Below are 15,847 nucleotides of genomic sequence, written 5' to 3' on the forward strand. Positions count from 1 at the left end.
ATGTTTTTATATGTCAACCATTAACCAGCTGTTGATGCCAGATGAAGTTGAAAACTGATCAATAATGCCATTTAAAGGCTATGTCACTGTCATGGCTATAGATGCCAAATATTTACTGGTTCTTAAATGTTGAAATTAATTTATTTCCTTTGCTTTAATAATAACTTTTGGCCAGATGTGAACACTTTCTGGAAATTAAAATATTAAATCAATTTGGTTCTATGACAAACACAATAGAACATTTTCAATGAATTTATTTGGTTTAAAAAAAATCGGCATGTTACTACATGAACATGAAACCACATTTAGTAAGAAAGTAAAGTGTACACTTCCATTGTGCCATTGAAACACTGACAAAATATTGAGACTAGATTTAGTGTTTCTTCAAAGCACACTTAACAGTTGATCATTGCTCCTTTTAAAAATCAAATGCATTAGTCAAGCATTTACTGATGGACTTCATATTGTACAACACATTAAAAAGACTTCCAACCTTCAAATACAATTACACTGGCTCATCAACTTCATAAAACAGTGATAATAAATGGGGTCCAAATGAAAGTTTCCGCACCGTCATGCCAACATGACCATTTACCGAACATTAAACCGTCACAGAACAGTTTCTGAGCATGAACTGAAGTAGAGATGATGGGTATAACTTCAAGGATAAATTTTTTAGATAAGCAACCACGACACTGCCGGCTGCTTTGTACCTTCACACATAAAATACTGTGTTCAAGTGACAAAGTGAGGCTGATGGATTCACATGGAAAACTTCTAGGAACAAGACAACTAGCTGGAAATATAAAGCAGATGGTTTTAAATCCTGCTCACTGCTCTTTGGTAATTATACCGTTTCAATTCCTGCTTCAACTCCTATTAGTGTTTAAAGGATTAAACTATTTATGACGGCATATCATGTACAGGCTAAATAATACAAAGGTAGCAAAAACAACTTTTTAGTGTTAATGATTGTGATCACTGGCTTAGTTTTAGCATCACTTCAATTTTATCAGATGGAACATGTAAACAAAATGGTCGCTTGATCACAGCTGACGACAAAAAAAAAATCTATAAAACCGTTAAAGTAAAATGTTGTCAAGGCAGCAGGAATCTTAGTGTTTCATGTTGAAGGTGCAGCACAGGACCTCCTTGTTCTATAGTTATATCGATGGAACTACAGGACAAATTTATGCTCAAGTTGTGTTTCTTCATCATGTCTGGGGAAAAATTACATTTATGTTTGTGCCTTTTTTTCTTTATTTAATAAAATCCTCCCTCTTACTCCTTAATTAACCCCAGATGCCAAATCAAATCTCCCACTTTCACACTAAGGCAAAAACCACTTCATTACAGTTAGTCTGAAAGGACCGAACAGATGTGAGCAACCAGAAACAAATCTGATAGAAAATAAAAAACATCTGTAAAGTCCTTTCAGATAAATTCTGATTTACCTCATATCCTACATAAGCAAGGACACAGGGTGACAAGATATTTGTGGGAACCCACCCAGCATCTTCTCCACACCGAGTGGCCAAGTTCTGACTGTAACTGGATTTTCTACTCCCTGTGGGCTTCCATTACAGTACTGTGCACTTCCTCTTCCTCTTCTTGACGGGTGGGGGGCACAGGACCGCCCTGATGGCTTCGTCAAAGACTGTCTTAAGGCCGCGCTGCGTCAGAGCTGAACACTCCAGGTATTTCACTGCACCTAATTGCAATTAAAGTACAGGAAAAATTGTGTTGTAAATACAAACTCTTCACAGCAAAACCATTTTTTAAAAAGTAGATAAGTGGAGCTACAACTAACTTATTTCTTTAGCCATGGCCAAGCCCTGAGGGTAGATGATGGGAGAGAGTTTCTTCTCTTTGAGCTTTTCGATGGTGTCTTTGTCGTCTCTCAGGTCCAACTTGGTGCCAACCAGGATAATAGGTGTGTTGGGACAGTGGTGTCTCACCTCGGGGTACCACTGCAGAGGAAGGATTGAGATTGTACTTGTTGCATGACCAATGTAAGAACAGTGTTACTTTCATGGCTGCATGGTGACATCAAGCAGAGGTATGAATATCTAAAGTACAACCTTCTTAACATTTATGTGACAAATGTTCATTTTACTTTCATTCATACATGAATTTTGAAACTTTAGGGGCATCATAATGAGAATTAGAAAACATTTCTTGCCCAAAACCTATATTTAAAGGTAGGTAAAAATATCATAGTTCTTTTTTTTTTAACTACATGGTCTCATACACTCATAGATGATCCAGCTAGGCTAATCTGAACGGTGAACCAAATATCAAAAGATGGGCTGTTCTCACCTTGGCACGAACATTTTCAAAGGAAGCTGGACTGACAAGCGAAAAGCAAATCAGGAACACATCCTGAGAAGGAAAATGACAAAATAAATAAATAAAAAACCTTAATCAGCAGTGGCATTAATATCTACAACTTCACATGGAAATGAATAAAACCCATGATGCTTAGAATAATCCTAGAGAATACATAGTGTTGCCTAACTCACTACAGATTCAGTAATCCAGACAAATCTGGACTGATCTTGTTGAATAAATAGAGTGACTCTTGCTTTCGGTGCTCTGCTGGTCTTTGGCACAGAGGCCAGATTGTTATGAAGACAAAGAAAGCAAACATGAGCTGCTTTTCACTTCCTTCAGCCCTTCTCCAGACAGTGTATAGGTACTGTAGATACGAGGCTCTACTCTGCTGAGAGCGAGACGCTTGTCCTCAGCATTACAACCAAGAAAATACCTCCAAGTCAATGCTCATAAAGTGAAGACAGTGTTTTTTTTTTAATCAATGGTGAGTGTGTGTACACATGCAGTGTGTGTATATACATACTGTCTGTGGGTAAGACAGTGGCCTGAGCCTGTCGTAGTCCTCCTGTCCTGCCGTGTCCCAAAGACCAAGGTTCACTGGTTTCCCATCCACCATCACATTAGCAGAGTAGTTGTCGAAGCTACAGGCAGGAGGGTGCACATTATGAGTGAATTTTGTTTGACTTATTGTTATGCTGCTTAATATCTAAGATATTAAAAAGATACACTTTGAGTCTATCACATCTTCTGGCTGTGTCCTTATTTATTATAACCTATTTAGTATTTAGTAGGACCACAGCGGTTCACGATGTGTCTGTGCATGACTTACACTGTGGGGATGTACTCTCCAGGGAAGGCATTTGTAGTGTAGCTGATGAGTAAGCATGTTTTACCCACAGCCCTGAGAGGAGAAAGGAGAGAATGATGTTAACTGAAGACTCAGGCTTTATTTGCATTTCTTTTCACTTCCTGCATAATGACAATACATTCTCAAGTAACATGCCAAATCAAGTATCTTCCTATTTTTCATAGTATACATAGCGGGTGTAGCCCATCTTGCCTCACAGGTCAACGGGTCAAGTCTGACAGGTTTAATGTCAAAGCTGTGCCATCTCTCTTTGTAACGCAGAGCACAACAGAAGCATGCTCTGACTTCACTCTGGTTCTTCAATATAGCAAGAAAATTTATTTATCAAATTTCATTTTGAAGGATCTAAGTTTAGCTGATCCTCTATTAAAAAGAGAGAAAAAAAACTGAAGGTAACAAATGTTAATGTTATCACCATTTCTGTACTGTCTGTGTATTTGTGGCACCTTCTTTTACTGTGGCTTAATGACAGCTACCACTTATCCCAATGAGCTTAATGTGATATGAGCATCTATTGACATTAATATCCTGGCTTTAGCCACAGAGCCACACCACAACATTACTGTGGGCACATTTTGGTTTCAAGGTAAGATGGCTTGTGACTCACATCTGTGGATATAATTTTTGTTTGTTTTTACTTTGTCAAAAGATTCAAGATGTGATGTTATCTGCTTTCATTTAATTGAGGATCTTAACCCCAACAAAGCTGTGGACTATCATGCCCTTTTATGCACATACACATTTATATGCGCCTACGTGAATGAGGGCATGGTTTGTCAGCCTAATAAAGCTGTTTTGATCTTAGTAATTAATAACTTTTAAGAACTAAAACGATCAAATGTTATACAACCCAATAAACTGGGGTTGATGATACACGAGAGGCGCTTAACCAATTTTCTGACAAAGATGCCAGAGCTTTCAATCACAGAGCCTCGAAATCCTAAAAAATCCTGCGTCATGTCTGACAAATGCCATGTTGTGACCCTTTCAGCTTCAGCAAACCGAGGCATGAAGATAAGTCTGTGACCCAGCTGGACCGACAGCAGGTACAACAACAGCTGTCGCTCTGCTGGCATGGTATTTGAGGCTTGTTAGCAGCTAGCCAACTGTTGCTAATTGGGTCAACCAAAACAGCTATGTTAACATTTATTCCCTACAACGCAGATTAAACGTTTAAATTAATCAGGTTATAACGAAACTTAAATAAATAAATAACACACTTGAACTTACCCGTCCCCCACCACCACACACTTAATGGCCTGCATCGGACGGCTCGGTCTCAGTTAGCTAACTAGCTAACGGCAGCTAAAATAAACAGGTCCCGGTGTGTTGCTGAAAAGTACCTTGAAACTGAACAAACAAGCCTAAAACTTTATAAAGTCGTTGCGAGATTTATCGGACACACCCTTCCTTGTCAGCAGCAAAACTCCAGTGAAACTCCAAAGTTGTAAACTATACAGGCAACACCCAGAAGAAAAAAAAGGAAAAAAGGTCTGGAGTCAAGATTGAGGGGGGAAAAACGCCCACAGTTGGGAAGCTGAGATCCATGCAAGTCACATCCGGTCAAAACGCGCCATCTACTGGTCATTAACCGCAGGTGCACTTAGATGCTACCCATTACATTACAGTCTGCCAACACTGTGGTAAAGAGAATCCACGTGGTTTGCAAAAACATGTTGAGAATAGAAAGTTTTAATATGATAATGTCCTTCTCAAATATAGATCTGAAAACAACACACAACAGAATAAATATAAAAACCTAACTTCAACTGCTGATTAAACAAGAATTTGTTTTTCACCACCAAACTGAGGAACAAACATTTTCATTATATGACAAATTGAGGGACTCTCTCTTTTTTTTCCAAATATAAACCCCAATTAAAAAGGTTAGTTGTGAAAAATATTTGAATTTACAAGAATTTTTTTCTCTCGATTTATATTGTTGAAACAGATGAGATTCAAAGCGCTGAAACTCAAAGAAGAGAGTAATTTCACCCAGTTGAACAGTTTACAGGAAATTAGGGGGTAAGCTTTTTTGTCTCCAGACTATTTTACATAAGTATCAAATACAAGCAAGAAAGATTTGGGATTTGAAATGCTATTTTTTCTAGTGAACCACCTCCCCTGCACAACCTTAAGAAAAACATAGGTGGAGAAATAATTGAGTAGGAACCTATGAACTTGTAGAGGATTTCACATTTCACCATACAGAAGAAATGACATGGGATAATTAGTTGAGGCAGCACGGAGAAAGACAGTGATGTATAATATTTTGGTTAAATGAAACAGCTGAATAGTACATAAGGTTAATTTTACATAAACGTCATTTGCACCATTATTGCATATTTGGAAATGACTAGAAATTATTGAACAATGTAATAACTTACAGTCCTGACAGGAAGTGCTATGCAAATGAATATTTCCAGTTTTGACTTGGCTAAAAAATAGCATGTATAAATGCTTGTGTAGCAGTTCTTCAATCAGACTCTAACTGTAATCTGTGCTGTTACTTCTAAATGAATTATTTTCTTTTCTTTAATCCATTTGTACCTGTTCTTTTACACAAAAACACCAGAGGGAAGTATTGTACACCTTTACAGCTGGGAAACTATAATTTTGGAAGCATTTACTCTCTTCATGTCTCCACAGTTTTCATACTGGTAAGATGAAATTTGGATTAAACATGTCATTAACAGGATAAACATCCATATTATGAGGGGTAAAAGCAAGGGAGCGAGATTAATGAAGGACAAGCAAAACCATTGGCAGCACAGCAGGGGGGGCTGTAAAACACTGTGGGGGTGTCGCACTGCTGTTTCTCTGTGTGCCAAACAGAGATATTGACTGGATGAGAAACCATTCCACAGTATCAACACATCAAAAGATAAGAATTGGTCTTGTCAGATGTTACAAATGTGATTTTATCAGGCTGCATGTTGAGTCCTGCATTAAATTATGACTGATTTCTATCAATTTAATTTGGGCACTAAATCTGTGTTGACATTTGCCATTATTATTTCAGCTCACAATGCCAGTGCATGTGACAGCAGTTTGGTTATAGATGATTTGATCCTCTGATACATTGATTTGGATGCTGTTTGTGCTTAGGCCGTTTCAGTCCCCCTCTTTCCAATCTTGCTGCTGGTCATATATTAAATTACCATCTGGAAACATGGCTTTGGTATTGATTTTCTCAAATAGCTCATGACAAGAACATGAATAACATTTTCCCACTTGTCCCAGGTTGTTTTGGCTTTCTTAAACCTTCTTATTGCTTAGCTTTTGGTTTCATTTGTTATTTTTCTACAATTTTATTATTATTTCATATATGAGTGTTTTTTATTTTATTGCTGTCTGATGTTGTTTTTATTGTCTGCACTGTACAGTACTTTCGTCAACTGAGGTTGTTTTAAATGTGATATAGAAATAAATTTTGACTTGACCTGAGTTTCCCCATTAAACTTTATTTTTCCCCACTGATGTATATTCTACATATTTTCTATATATGCTTAATTTGTGCACTGAATAAGATCTTATAGGAGAGAATTATATGCTTGACCTCACTCAACTGAAAGTCTTTGTGAGATTTTATAAATCTAACATACTGATTTCAATAGAAACGTCTGGTAGTGTTACAGGGTTTTCTTCTACTCAAATCCAATCCACTTTATTTATATAGCAAATAAAAAAAGCTTTGCTGTACATATAGATAAAGACAGTCCACACACAGTTAGAGATTCTAGGACATTAAAATATAACTAAAATACACTAAAAGAAATTAAAATACAGTAAAACAGCTCCCTCTTAGACTTACACAATAGCATTGCATCTCTCATACAAAGACAGAGCTTTTAACAACCCAGAGCTGCTAGTAAAGTCAATTTAATAATAATAATGATGGATTAGATTCATATAGTGCTTTTCAAGGCACCCAAAGCACTTTACAAATTCATAATTTATTCACTTTTCATTCATACTTGGCCGTGAGCTGCTTGTGTAGCCACCCTAGGTCAGACTGACAGATGTAGTAAGTCTTTGCTATTCAAACACTAAGCCCTCCTGTGACAATTAGTCCCTATGCATCTCCCTTCAAATTCCAGTTCAGTGACACATTTAATCAGATCATTATGTTCGATCATATTCTCTAATAAGCACCAAGATTCTATGACCCCTGTCATGGCGCTGACATCTGCATAGGCGTCAGACTGACAGGCTGCAGGCAGCCATCAGTTAATGCCTGAATGTGCTTTGTATTGGTAACACAACAGGATATGTGAAATGTCTAAATAAAAAATTAAAATAAAAAATAAAGGGAAAAAGTCTCTTTTTTTAAAATAAGTGCTAAATGAGCTAATAAAGCAGATGGCAAAACCTTGCTGCGGCTTTGGCATTTGTGCTGCTGTTATCATCCAGCATGATCGGTGTAGGCTGATGTGCTGCATTGGCAGATAACCAGCTCAGCAATGATTGAGTCAGGAGCTCAAACAGTGACAAGTGATGGGCGGTAGGGCTGGGCGATATGAACCAAATCTTATATCTCGATATTTTTTACCTGAATCATGATATACGATATATTTCTCGGTATATATATATTTTTTTTTGGTCAAGTAACCAAAAAGACAGCTCTAATTTACAGCCTTTCAGTGCCAAATATACTTTTATTAAGGATCAGTAGCATATGTGCATTAAAACAGCTGACTGAAATTACAGTACCTTTAAATTCAATTAAATGCTCCTAAAACAAAATAAATTCAAAATACTTTTCAATGACATAACAAAAATACAGCTGTGCAAAATGCAAAAGAAAAGATGCTTTTAATTCAAAACAAGCTACCTCGATAGAAACGATATTCCCTCCTTCTATATTGCATCTGATAAAGTCTCGATATATTGCCCAGCCCTAATGGGCGGTGCAAAAATTTATCAGTAAAAACGAGCCTGACCAGGCAAATGTGCATGTTTGATCTGATAACAGGCTTTCAATACTCTGCGCACTTACATCAAAACTTCTCTGCATCTAAAGATCGCCACATCCTTAAAATCAAAAACTCATCTGCTCCCTTGAACTTCTGTACATACAGCGAATGCACAAAAAAATACACGCCACATTCTGATAATAAATATGCACAACACAAAATTCCTTCCAAGTGCATCAGCATCAGAAATAAATTCCCTTTCATTCTTTGAAAGCTGCAAACTGCCTCTAGCTCATGTTGTAACATCAGGATTTACTTTGCATTCACGTCCAGGTTGTTTGTGGGCTGTGCAGCTTGTTTATTAGCCAGAAGCAGCAGACGGGGAGTCCCAAAAATAAGCTGCGCTGTTCAAGAAGTCCTCTCACTGCACCGTTTCTGACCTGCAGCATATAAATAGTTTTAGTAATAAGACAAGAGGAACTTCCCCACAGCTATTTGTGTCCACTGCCTTTTATTCACAGTTATTTTTTTCTGATGATGTTCTTGTGATCATCTATGAATTTTTTCTTTTATTAAACCAAGTATGAGTCACATAGTGATGCGGCGGATGTGATAGAAAGTTTCCAGCCTCTAGGTCAAGCAGCAGGAAAACTCAAGCACTTTACTCTCTGTTGGAACGATGTCCCACGTTTCCTTTGTCCACTTTACTCTGCATGTGTGTGTTTCTCTTTCTCCAGTTTCTCCTACGACCTTTACCGACACTGCCTGCTTCATTCTCTCAACCACAGTGAGACAGGAAATGTGTCACATTACTTGTGTGTTTGCTCTAGCAGGAATGTGTGTGGGGGACTTTTCATGAGATTCAGGCCGTCCTCAGATGCTCACCAGGCTCAAATAGAAATGATATGTTCTCTGGTGTCCAGATGTCTCAATTATGAAATGGATATTACATTTCATTATTACAATTCATTTGTTGAACAATTATTGACAGTGATGGACTTAAATACAAGAGATGATACATCAATTAATTCCACAGAAATTGTGCTTTAAGTCCAAAATGTTTCTTTATGCCAAACAGAAATAACGAATGACCTGTGCACAGCTTTCTAGTTCAACCTCATTATAACAGTATGGGTTATGAGACAGGCTCCTGCAGAAGGGCAGTCAAGAGAGGTTCATTTCTGTATTGAGGGAAGCAAAAGTTCAGAGCAAAACATTTTTTTATATTGAAAGTAAAAGTTTGATGCACTAATGAGGCAACAAGCAGAAATCCTCTGCATGGAAATGAGTATCAGGAGAATAACACGTTTCCAGGGAAATGTGGTGCAAGTGCATCCATGTAAAGCATTTCTTTCTGCTGGCTTTTAAACAGCTGACATGATGAGAGACTAAAGCCAAGTTTATGGGTCACATGTTAATCACAAGATGGTCTTGGACTGTTACTTTTACTGGTTATTTCTGTTTAAAAAAGATTCTGAATTTAAATGAGCCATCCTCAGCTTTGTCCTATAATTTAAAGTTGACATCAGCAGCGTCATGTTTCGTTTATTTTAATGAATTGTATCATGGCGAAAGCTTTTTCTGGACTCCACCCTTCTGCTTCCACCGAACTGGAAATGCTACCCTTCCTGTAGTCCACGTATTTAACACAGGACGATTCCCAAAACTTACAGCCTTCCCTGCCCTGACACAAAACCCTGCTTTGCTGCCAGAAACACTGGTGAAAGAGAGAACGAGATGATGATGAAGTTGTCATGTTTCCTAATTAACTTCCTCTCTGAGTTTCTCTTTCAAGACTTACATGAAATCAGCTGTGGTGTCTGCCTGCAGGGTGGCCTCTGAAGGGGTGTGGAGCAGGAATTTACTGAAACATGTTGCAAATCACTGGATTTAGTGTTTGTTTATGCTCGGAGCTTTGGAGGGGAAAAACAAGTTAAACCATTAATTTTCTATTTTAGGATATTTCATTTGTCACTATGTGCTGTCATCTGTTTGAACTAGAAAGAAATAAGGAAATTTAGGAATCAGATTGAATCAGTTTTTGGTTTATAGACATAGAAAGTGATCTGCATTTAATTCCGGTGTTGTTTTTTTTAATCTAAAACTTGTATTAATAGGAAGCATTTGAATATTTGTGATTCATTCCAGTAACAATGAGGTCATTCTCTGTGTAGGAGACAATAGAGACATGCATCAGTCAGACAGGCCACATTGCCAGCAGGTGACCTTTCAAGTAGGAAAAGTTTATTGTGGTTATAAAACAGAGGAGAAATTAAGTAAGAGAGTAGAATTTTTCAAATTAGTTGCGTATGAACACTTACGCATTTCTACAATTGTGATGAGCAAAAATGAAAAAATTCCTTAATATCTCAAAGGTTTTGAAATAGTCAAAATTCTTATAAATTAAGCCAGAATCTTCTAATGCAAAGTATTAATAATTAAATCTGAAATGCAAGATTTTAAGGGATGATTCTCAGAAATTGAGTAATTGAGTAAAATAAAATAAAATAAAATAAAATAAAATAAAGAATTTAGCAGACACTTTCAGCTTTCCCACTATCTATTGTACTGAAGCTGCTGAATCAGTAGTCTTACAGTGTATTGGTGCTGAGAAACCTTTCTGTTCTTCTAAATTTCTGCATAAATCTGCCATAAAACACAGAAATGAGCTTATTTTAATGTTCCTTTGTACAGTGTCCTTGGGTGTTTTGAAAGGCGCTTTTAAATAAAATGTATTATTATTATTATTATTATTATAAAAAATACTCAAGTGAACAATCAAGACATGAAATATGGAAACTTTTCAAGGATTCACAGACTTTCAAGTGACACCATTGTGTGTGTTTCCTTAGTGCACAGGACAGGAAGCACCCAGAGAGCGCAGACCTCCACCAAGCCATAGGGTCACTCACCAGAGAAAAACCCCCAACAGCCCACCCAGTGCCCCCCACATTTTAAACATGCTGGATCACCAGATCCAGAATATCAACATGATCCAGGTTAAACAATGCTGGATTATAACGTCTACCATGATGCCATCTTGTTATTTTATTTTATTTTGCCCTATCTCCAAACAGTAAAGAATCCTTTAAAAATTCTTGGTTTCAGACGGTGATCCGGATCGCCCCCCAAAATGTAATCACTTGTTCCTTATTCCATTTCTAGCATTTCCTGAAAATGTAATCAAAATCTGTCCATAGCTTTTTGAGTTATGTTGCTAACAGACAGACAAACATGGTAACAAAGCACAGAAAGTAGCCAAGCCCTAAATGGCAAATAAGAAGAAAGAAATACTAACAATAATGATTATGATCCAAGGTTATAAAAGGTCATATAAAATACTTTATTAAAATCATTTGCTTCACTTGGTACCACAGGCCAGATTTCATCATACCCCAAGGGTGGAGGAGAACAGGCCCATCACATCACTTCCTGTTCTTTAACTTTCTTCCATTGTGTCTTTGCAGTGTACAATGCGTCCCCAGCACAACTCCCTTCCTGAACTCGGGACCATGTGCTGGGCTCTGCCTTCATGTGTCCCCTTCCAGCAGGACAGCAGCTGGTGTGACCAGGATCTTTAATGAATACGCTTCAGTAAGACACAAGTTCACATGGGAATTTTTTAATAAACATACAAAACTGAGCTCAGCCAACACAACGTTTAAAAATAGTGTAATGGGGCTATTTATACATTTTATGAAATAATAACATAACATGTAGTCGTGTTTTTTATATTGAACTTTGTGGGTTGCTGTGTGCGCGCGCGCGTGTTAGTGGCGAAGGTGTGGGGTTGTTGCTATCAGGGGCGGGGCTTGATGACGCCGCCCTGCTTGCAGTGGAGCTAATGTGAACGCAGGCGGAGCAGCTGAGGATGGAGCGGAGACACATAGAAGCGGCCGTGTCAGATCTCAACTGTGAGATAAAACCTCTGCTCACGAGAATCTTCCTTTAACGCTCACTCAGCAGCTTCCTTTTCTTCTGTGTTTGACCTAATCTCACCGCTGAGATCCTCGCTCACCGGTCCACTTCATCCATCTGTCTGTGAACGCACCACCGGCTTCAGTTGTGTGTGTCAGTTGGATGGAAAGAAGATCCCGTTAAAATAATAATAATAATAAAACATAAATAAATAAAAAACACCCAGCGAAATTCATTTCCCGCGAGGGTTTACACCTTCTGCCGAACTGCCAAGTCGGTCCTACAATCGATATGGATGAAGACAATCACGGTAAGACTGTTTCTTTCTTTGCTCACGTTGCTTCCTCTCTCAGGGATGGATGGACGGTATGGATGGCTGTGTATGAGTCAGGGCACACGGATGAGCCAGGAGATGAGGTGATCTTGTGTTGTTAATGACATACCCAGAAAAACAACCATACTGGGTTGTCATTGAACTTGAAGTAACCTTACATATAAAGCAGTTTTCTCAGAGAGAGGAAGAGCCTGTTGTTTTTCATGCTCTCCATCCTTGGAGATGAGAGCCTGCTCCTGTGCAGACACACGTTAAGAAGCAACGATAGCACGCAAAAAAAAATAAAAAAAACTAGAGACAGAGAGGGGGAAAAAATCAACGTACAAACCTTTTCCATCTGTTTGATGTCTTGTGAGGCTTTGAAGTGTCTCTTACTATCTTGTGGCGCCATTGAAGCCTGTAAACTGGTGGAAATTGATAAGGTATCTGACCGACAGCCATTCGTATCGAGGATAGACCTTGCAGGTCCAAAGCTGCCAACAAAACTGTAAAAACAAGGATAAAATAAAGTTATTTGGTTAATCTTTGGTTCCACAGGAGGCTTATTTGCTGCAGAGATTTTTATTAAATTGACAAAAACGCCTAAGCTCCAGTGTCCACATCTCTTTATTTTTTTTTAAAAGTTGGCTTGCTGTGTAAAATACAGATAAAAACAGAATGCAATGATTTACTAATCTTTTAACCTTTTAAAGCCCGAACCAAGAAAAAATGGTGAGAAAAATCTATTTTTTTTTTCCAAATGTGAAGTCTTTATTTGACCCTTTAACAAAATATATATAGAAAATGGTAATTTTGTATATTCACTGGTTATTACAATGCGATATCTTAAAGTTATTGTAGTTCATTATTGCATTATTATTGTATCTACCAGGGTGTATAAGACAAATATTAGATTGTGTAAAGCAGAGTAAAGTTTTTACCACAGAGTGGTGCAAAAGGTCTAAGAAACTGTATGTATCAAATATGATACAACCTGATTTAAATAAAAATGTTACTAATATAACTTATAAAATTATGAAGAAAATTTAACTTAATTAAATATTTAAATGGCACTTCTTTACTCTGCTTTCATACACTCTGAGTCCTCCAAACTGAAACGAAAAGCCATTTTGCTTATTATCAGCAAATAGTTTGAAAGCATAAACCCTTGCTCGTTCATGGGAGAGTGCATGTACACCTCATAAAAGTGACAGCTTTATGTCATATACAGGTTTTGGAACTATGTGTGCTGCTAAGCAGCTTCTTTCTCAGGGGAAACTATTTCAGCAAGACAAGCTGCTTTCTTTAGGTATTACAGCAGCAGAAGAATCTTGGCTGTCCTGCTTGCAGTCCAGACGTTTCATTTGTTGAATGTGGTGCATAATTGTCTCCTCAGTCCCCAGATACTTTGCAGAGTGATGGTTAAAAGAGAGAGAGGGGAAAAATAAAACAAAAAAACATTTTCACCTTTCATACATTTTTAAAAATTTCTCCAAATCATTGCACTTCTTTTTTTTCTATTTAAAATATGTGCTGCATCTAAACCTCGTTCATTGTGTTTGTATGAGGTTTCTATGAGGGAATTAATATTATTCACAAACCTTATGAAATGGCTTGAAACTGCTATCGTATGTATCAATTTGCTGTTATAAATGCCTGAATAAAAATCAGGGAGCAGCATGTCATGGGATGGTAATAGTCGACAACCCACTAAAGTGTATTAAGGTCACTGAACTTGTTGAACTGGGTTAAAATATTGAAATAAGCCATGCTTCATTTGGAGATTAAATATGATATAGTGACACTCTCTTTACACCTGGTGTTAATGTTGGCCATGGGTATTAAGTAGCCCTGACTTGACAGTGTGATTTGATGTTAAAGCAGAATTTCAACCCCTGCAGTTGCATGTAACCCAGATTACTGCACACACACACTGCCTGCAGCTTTGAGTCAGTTATTTTATTATAGTATGGAAGTACACACTTGCAGTATGTTTCTGAGCTGATAATCCAAACTGTCTTGTGGGCTGAAGTCTGTAAAGCCAATGTAGTGTAAATAAACGGCTGTAGTCTGATAAAAAGCTGTCAGTTAAACTCAGAGATTAACAGAGCTGGGGGAGATACTCCTCTGAACTTCCATGTTTATACAAATATGCCTCTTTGCTCATTTCTAAATATGATTGGAAACAGGAGTACTTATGGGGGGTTTGCCCATTAATGTTGCGGTGCATATTCTTTGTCCCCTTATAGTTTCTTCTACATTTTTTTAGTAAAACTCAGACACAATTAATATAATTGAACGTGTCTAACTGAGGGAACGGTTAACTTTGCACAAGCAATATCATGTGTACTACAAGCAAACTGCTCATACAAGTCCAGTCAGATAGATAACAGTCACTTAGTCCTGTGACAGGAAGTCAGAGAGCAAAGAGTGACTTTGTCTGTGCAGCCAGTATTTAACATAACTTACTGTAAATATTAAGGGCTCTCAATTGCTTACACACACTCGCTGACTTTCACGCATCACTTAACATTGTTCACATGCACACTTTGATATGCTGGTATCACCACACAAACACTTGGTTTCTAATTCTGTCTCTGCCAAACACTTCCAGCAGCTAAAGTCAAAGCTGAATCAAGAGAAGCTTGTCAAGACAGAAATTTTCAGAGCAGATAGCTGAGGTGTAGCTTATAAAGAGTCAGAGGTACTATATTTACCTCATTTGGCTGTGCAGAAAAATATGTCTAAAAAAAAAAAGAAATCTTCTCTTCAAGGTGTATTGGCTCAGCTAACTCCACAAGCAATCTGTTTAATGTAGATACACTTCAGACTCTAGATAAAACATGTCAAAGCCATTTCTTTGGTCTGAGCTGTTATTTTAAGCCATCATATATTTTTTGGGGCGTGCACATTACGTTCTCATGCTGGTACATTCAGCATGCATGAACAACATATGCTCAAAGTTGCGACTTAAACTTGCTCTGCAGTGGTGAACCAATCTGAAAAACAACATAGGACAGAGCCAACAGATGCCGCCGGATTAACAGTATGTAAACAGTTGATGCTCCCAAAGCCACCTCTTAGGATCCTGAATCAGTCTTACAAGAAGCTTCAGCTGGCCTCAAACTGACTGATGAGAATATAAGTTTCTGAACCCAATGATCTATTGTAGATTGCAGATGCTCTTCTAGACTGCTATACATATTTTATATATATATATATATATATATATATATATATATATATATATATATATATATATATATATTATAAAAAGGATCCAGTGAATGTATATGATATAAGCAGAGTTGCACAGTAAAACATTGTTTCAGAAATAACCTGTGATCCTAATTTGCCTAAAACATCATAATGTGTGTAAGATACAGAATTTAACAGTATAGCAGCTGTTAGGATTGCATAAAGTCACCAAAGCCTGTAATTGGTTATCCATGTTGAATAAACCACAGCTGAATCTGATTACTTGGCTTCTATTCAGGG

General features: G+C 37.5%; 2 protein-coding genes across 2 annotated transcripts in view; one reads left to right on the top strand and one right to left on the bottom strand.

Annotated features, from left to right (window-relative positions):
• Positions 1–241: 241 nt before the first annotated feature.
• Positions 242–4,749, bottom strand: rac1a (Rac family small GTPase 1a). The gene is made up of 6 exons (XM_041973649.1): positions 4,433–4,749; positions 3,164–3,235; positions 2,858–2,975; positions 2,320–2,382; positions 1,811–1,970; positions 242–1,711 (listed from the first exon to the last, which is right to left on the bottom strand). Exons 1-6 carry the CDS (start codon positions 4,465–4,467, stop codon positions 1,581–1,583), a joined length of 579 nt encoding a protein of 192 aa, XP_041829583.1. The 5' UTR covers positions 4,468–4,749; the 3' UTR covers positions 242–1,580.
• Positions 4,750–11,975: 7,226 nt separating this feature from the next.
• Positions 11,976–15,847, top strand: part of LOC121632294 (cytohesin-3) — a 39,099-nt gene continuing 35,227 nt past the window's right edge. Inside the window, exon 1 of the mRNA XM_041973640.1 lies at positions 11,976–12,346. Coding sequence (XP_041829574.1) covers positions 12,328–12,346 — 19 coding nt within the window. The 5' untranslated portion in view covers positions 11,976–12,327. The remainder of the gene's footprint in view (positions 12,347–15,847) is intronic.

The sequence above is a fragment of the Melanotaenia boesemani genome, chromosome 21 (assembly GCF_017639745.1).
Source record: "Melanotaenia boesemani isolate fMelBoe1 chromosome 21, fMelBoe1.pri, whole genome shotgun sequence".
Taxonomy (NCBI): Eukaryota; Metazoa; Chordata; class Actinopteri; order Atheriniformes; family Melanotaeniidae; genus Melanotaenia; species Melanotaenia boesemani.